This window comes from Sus scrofa, chromosome 13, assembly GCF_000003025.6.
Source record: "Sus scrofa isolate TJ Tabasco breed Duroc chromosome 13, Sscrofa11.1, whole genome shotgun sequence".
NCBI lineage: Eukaryota > Metazoa > Chordata > Mammalia > Artiodactyla > Suidae > Sus > Sus scrofa.
The window spans coordinates 73,392,030-73,398,677 of NC_010455.5; the positions used below are offsets into that span (position 1 = coordinate 73,392,030).

Below are 6,648 nucleotides of genomic sequence, written 5' to 3' on the forward strand. Positions count from 1 at the left end.
TAATAACCAGACACACAGATCAATGGAACAGTATAGAGAGACCAGAAAGTAATCCATGCTTATGTGATCAATTAATCTATGCCAAAGGAGTCAAGAATATACAATGGGGTGAAAATATCCTCTTCAATAAAGAATATTGGTAAAACTGGACAACTACATGCAAAAGAATGATACTATCCCACTTCCTTATACTATGTACAAAAATAAACTCAAAATGAATTAAAGACTTGAAACTATAAAACTCCTAAAATAAACACAGGCAGTATGCTCTTTGACATCAGTCTTAGCAATTTTTTTTTGATCTATATTTTCAAGCAAGGGCAACAAAAGCAAAAGTAAAGAAATTGATACATTAAACTAAAAATATTTACACAACAAAGAAACAATAAAAATGAAAAGGCAACCAACTGAATGGAAGAAGATATTTGCAAATAAAATGTGCAGTAGGGAGTTAATATCCAAAATATATAAGACATATGGATTAAGATGGAGGAATAGAAGGACTGGAGTTCAACTTCTCTCCTAAAAACAACAAAATTTACAACCAAATTCTGAGCAATCTTCAACCAAATGGATCAGAAACTTTCAAAAAGATATCCTACTCCACAAGACAAAGAGGAGGCCACATCAAGAGGTAGAAGGGGCAATTATGTAATATAAGCAACTCTATACCTCCCGGGTGGGAAGCCCCACAGACTGGAAAGTAACTGTTTTCACAAAGACTCACCTACAGGAGTGAGAGTTCGGAGATGCACATCAAACTCCCATGTTTGCGGATCTGGCACTGGGAGAAAGAGCCCCTGGAGCATCTGGAATTGAAGGCCAGTGGGGCTTGTGTGCAGGAGCTCCACGGGACTGGGGGATACAGAGACCCCATTCTTAAAAGGTGCACACAGACTTTCACATGCACTGGGTCCCAGGGCAAAGCAAAGTCTCCATAGGAATCTGGGTCAAACCTGACTGCAGTTCTTGGAGGACCTCCTGGGAAAACAGGGGTGAATGTGACTTGTTGTGGGGGAAGGACATTGGAAGTAAAGCTCTTGGGAATATTCTGCAGCATGCCTTTCTCTGGAGGTGGCCATTTTGGGAAAATCTGGCCCCACCCATCAGCACTGAGAAGCCCCGTGGGATCACAGCCCCGCCCATCAGTAAATAGGCTGCCTAAAGGCCCCCCCCCCCCAGACACAAAGTCACCTCTGATCTCACCCAGAGACAAAGCCCCACCCACCAGAGGAATAGGAATCAGCTCCACTTACCACTGGGCAGGCACCAGTCCCTCCCATCAGGAAGCCTACAGCAAGCCCCATACCAACTTCAGCCACAAGTGGGGGGGGGGCAGATATCAGAAGTAAGAGAGGCTACAACTCTACTATCTGTAAAAAGGTCTACACATCAAAAACCTATAAAAGTGAAAAGATGGAGAACTATAACTCAGATAAGGAAGAAAGAAAAACCCCCAGAAAAACAGCTAAGTGATTAGGAGATTCCCAGCCTCCAGGAAAAAAAGACTTTAGACTGTTGATGCTGAAGATGATGCAAAATATTGGAAATAAACTGGAGGAAAGATGGATAATTTATAGGAAACACTGAGCAAAGAGATACACGATATAAAACTTAAGCAAGAAGAGATGCCAAACACAGTAACTGAAATAAAAAATGCATTAGAAGCAGCCAACAGCAGAATACAGGAGGCAGAAGAACGAATAAGCAAGATGGAGGACAGATTAGTGGAAATCATGGATGCAGATCAGAAAAGAGAAAAAGATTGAAGACAAATAGAGTCTCAGAAAGCTCTGGGACAATGTTAAATGCACCAACATCCGTATTATAGGGGTGCCAGGAGAAGAGAGAGAAAGGGACAGAAAAAATATTCCAAGAGATAATAGCTGAAAAATTCCCTAACATGGGAAAGGAACCACTCACTCAAATCCAGGAAGTGCAACAAGTACCATATAAAATAAACCCAAGGAGGAACACCCCGAGACACGTATTAATCAAACTGACCAAAATTAAAGACAGAGAAAATCTTGAAAGCAGCTAGGGAAAAGAAACAAATGACATACAAGGGAACCCCAATAAGGTTATCCGCAGATTTTTCAGCAGAAACTCTGCAGGCCAGAAGGGAGTGGCATGATATACTTAACATGATGAAAGGAAAAAACCTCCAACCAAGACTACTCTACCCAGGAAGCCTCTCATTCAAATTTGAAGGAGAAATCAAAATCTTCACAGATAAGCAAAAGCTAAGAGAATTCAGTGACACTAAACCAGCTTTACAACAAATACTAAAGGAACTTCTCTAGACAGAAAAGGCCACAACTAGAAACAAAAATACCACAATGACAAGGCTCACCACTAAAGGTATGTATACAGTAAAGATACAAAATCATCCATGTGCAATTATGCCACCAAAATCAGAAATCGTGAGAAGAGGAGGATACAAATGCAAGACACTGGAGATGCACTTGCAGTTAAGAGACTAACAACGTAAAACAATCTCAGGTGTGTGTGTGTGTGTATATATATATATATATATATATATATATATATATATTTCTATATCAAAACTTCAGGGTAACTGCAAACCAAAAATCTACAAGTGATACACAAACAAATAGGAAAAATCAACCCAAATACAACACTAAAGATAGTCATCAAACCACAAGAGAGAGAACAAGAAGGGAAGAACAAAAAGCAACTAAAACAAATCCAAAGCAATTAATAAAATGGCAATAAGAACATACATATCAATAACTACGTTAAATGTTAATGGAATAAACGCCCCAACCAAAAGACATAGACTAGCTGAATGGATACAAAAACAAAATATATAAGACATACAATTCAAGAGCAAGCAATCTGATTTTAAAATGGGCAGAGGGAGTTCCTGCTGTGACACAGTGGGTTAAGGATCCAGCATTGCAATAGCTATGGCATAGGTTGCAGCTGTGGCTGGTATTGGATCTCTGGTCTGGGAACTTCCATGTGCCACAGGTGAGCCAAATAAATAAATAAAAATGGGCAGAAGACCTGACTAGAAATTTTTTTCCAAAGAAGACATACAGGTGGCCAACAGGCACATGAAAAGATGCTCAGCATCACTAATCATTAGAGAGATGCAAATCAAAACTACAATGAGATATTACCTTACACCTGTCAGAATGGCTATTATCAGAAGACAAGAAATAACAGGGTTTGGAGAGGATGTGGGGAAAAGGGAACACTTATGAACTGTTAGAATTTACTACACCCACACTATTGAAAACAGTATGGAAGTCTCTCAAAAAATTAAAAATATATCCAGTATATGATCCAGTATTTCACTTTCAAAGAAAATGAAAACACCAATTGACAAGATACATGAACATTTATGTTTGTTCCAGTATTTTTTTTTTTGCTAAAGCCAAGATATGGAAACAACCTAAGTATCCATTGATAGGCAAATTAATAAAGAAACACACACAATGTAATAGATAATGGAATATCACTCAATCATAAAAAAGAGTGAAACCTTGCCATTTGCGAAAACATGGATGGAATTTGAGGATATTATGCTAAGTCAAATAAGTCAGACAGGGAAAGACAAACACTGTATGATTTCACTTATATGTGGAATTTAAAAAACAAAACAAACATTACAAAACAGACAGAGAAAAAAGTGGTTGCCAGAGGGTAAGGGAGTGGGGGATGGGAAAAGAGGGGAAGGGAATAAGAGGGACATACTTACAGTTATAAAATAAATAAATTGTGGGGATATAATGTATGGCAAAGAATATCATCAATAATATTGAAATAACTCTGTATGGTGACAAATGGTATTTCATAATGCATAAAAATATCAAATCACTATGTTGTACACTTGAAAGTAATACAATACTTTGAGTCAAAAAATATTGTGAGTCAATAATCCTTAAAATTAAAAATTTTTTTAAAGAAACTGTTATTACTATTTACCTCTCAGATTTGACATGAAGATTAAAGGGATGTATGTGAAAGAAGAAATATAAGATATTGTTTTACTCAGTTTTTATAGTTCTTCATATGGGGTTTCGGAAAAGAGGACAAGTAAACAGGTATGCTGTGTCACCCATCCTGAACAGGAAGTTTTATTTTTAATATTCTTATTGACAGGTAAGAAAATATTCCCTATACTAAGAAGACAGCAATTGAGATGGGAGCTATGCATTTGGGGTTCCCTGAAGATGTAAACTACTTGGAAGTCAACAGAATTTTGAATCACCTGCTGATCACCACTGCTGCTCTGTTAAAAGTGAAGCTTCAAACCTTAGCAAGGGACTGACTCCAGACATCTTCCTGCAGGACCAGATCAAAGGAAGATGGAGTACTGGGGAGAGCAAATGGAGGGTGAGGGAGACTGGTGGATGAAAGTAGAAAACAAAAGTTTCAGGGCTCTTTGAAGAGGCAATTAAGAAAAGTAATCTGGACAACAAAGAAGGAAAATCAGGACAAGATTTAATTATGTCCCCAACTTTGCTAGTTGTGTTAGCCCATGTGTATTTTCCTGGAGAAATGAGCAGTAAAATCCTTCAGTAATTACTGAAATAAAAACAACTGAATTTAAAAGTTAAGCTAAGAAATCTTCATTTAATACTAAAAACAACACAAAAAGTCTTTGTTCTCAAAGACAACAAAGAGTATGTGAGCTGAGAGGCTGATGACCAGCTTGTCAAGAAGAGGTCAGAGACAGGAAAAGTGTTTGAATGAAGAAAGGGGTAAACAGGATACTACAGTGGGAGAGAAAAGAGTGTGCAAATAATATAGATTCAAATCTAGACTATGCCACTTCTGTGTTATGAGATCTTGGGCAGAATACCAAAATTCTTCAAGTCTTGCCTTCATCACTAGCAAAAAAAAAAAAAAAAAAAAGAAGAAGAATTATTATAATGACAACAACAATATCATAAGCTGAATTATATCTCCTGCAAAAGTTCATAGGTTGAGGTCCTAACCATCAGCTGCTTAGCGTGTGACTGTATTTGGAGATAGTGAAGGTTAAATGATGTCGGAGTGGACCCAAATCCAGTAGGATTGGCATCCATATAAGAAGACAAAGAACCATCATAGATAAGCCCTCAAGGACAAAAGACCCTGTGAGGACACAGCAAGAAAGCAGCCATCTGCAACCCAAGGAAAGAGGCCTCAGAAGAAACTAACTCTGAAGACAACTTGATCTTGGACTTCCAGGCTCCAGAGCTGTGAGGAAATAAATTCCTGTTTTTTAAGCCACTTGGTCTGTGGTATTTGTTCTGACAGCTCTAGCAAACTAATAAAAATACCAACACAACTGTGTGTTTGTGAGGATTAAATGAGAAAAAGTAAAGAGGCAGGAGAAAATAGATACCTAAATGGTTGTCTTCCCACCACTTTCCTCATTAAAAATGATGCTTAACTGCAAGTAGGCTATTTGGGTAGAAGAGAGTCAATTCAAGAGGGAAGTATACACACTGATCCTAAGCCACTGACTCCAGAAAACTATTGCTGTTACAGACTCTGAATAACCTAAGAAAAATTAAGAAAAAGATTAGTGTGGGGATGATTTCAGGAAAAGTATCTTCTCATGTCAGTTATTTATCATAGTCCTTGTGTGACCCTCCAAACTGTTGATTTGCTAAGGTCTGTCCAGAAAGAGGGAGGGAAAGAGAGAGAGAGGGAAAGAAGGAAAGAGAAAGTGCAAGTATGCTGTTTGTTTCTCACATGAAGAAATTGTTAAGTTCTGAATTAACCAGTGTCTGAATCAACATTTTGGACCCTTGATTCCATGAGTTTTGCTATGTGACCCATTCCATTTCTGCAAAAATTGCTTTGTTGTCTACAGGAGTCACACATTCATCAGCTCCTTAGCATTTAGTGAGTACTAACCATTGACTGGATCTCATGTTAAGCTCTATGCCTGTGAATTAGACATGGAAAGACATGGAAAGTTTATATTTCATACTATTTCCAACCCTCTGACTCCAAACTTAGGAGGAGGCTCACCAGCTGCCCACTGTTTAGTCCTCTGAAGTAACTAAGTGTGCAAGCATTTCATTTCTTAGTAACTTTGTGACTAAGGCTCGCTTTAGCCTTTCAGGATTTCCTCTCCTAGAGGAGAGTTTTCGTGGATCACCCATAGATGGCACTAGCTGAGTTTATTAAAAATTTAAAATGTCTTACTGTGGAAATTTTAAAACACAAAAATGGAGGTAAAAAATTGATGAGATCTGCAATGTTTATTTTAGGTTCTCTCTCTCCCTTTTTTTTTTTTTTTTTTGTCTTTTTTTTTGTTGTTGTTGTTGTTGCTGTTGCTATTTCTTGGGCCGCTCCCGCGGCATATGGAGGTTCCCAGGCTAGCGGTCCAATCGGAGCTATAGCCACCAGCCTACGCCAGAGCCACAGCAACGCTGGATCCGAGCCGCGTCTGCAACCTACACCACAGCTCACGGCAACGCCGGATCGTTAACCCACTGAGCAAGGGCAGGGACCGAACCCGCAACCTCATGGTTCCTAGTCGGATTCGTTAACCACTGCGCCACGACGGGAACTCCCTCTCTCTCCCTTTTTTAAATTTTTTTTCTTTTTTTCAACACAGGCAGCATGTGGACGTTCCTAGGCCAGGGATCGAACCTGTGCCACACTGCAGTGACCAGA

At 38.8% G+C, this 6,648-nt stretch overlaps 1 protein-coding gene across 7 annotated transcripts in view; it reads left to right on the forward strand.

Annotated features, from left to right (window-relative positions):
- LOC110256296 overlaps positions 1-4,902 on the forward strand; it is a 36,698-nt gene extending 31,796 nt beyond the window's left edge. For all 7 annotated transcript variants that reach the window (XR_002337675.1, XR_002337677.1, XR_002337679.1 and 4 more), the window contains one exon: positions 4,132-4,902. Coding sequence is in view for 1 of the 7 variants with exons in the window: in XM_021069454.1 (XP_020925113.1) it covers positions 4,132-4,208 (77 nt within the window). In the remaining 6 variants the exon portion in view is untranslated. The remainder of the gene's footprint in view (positions 1-4,131) is intronic.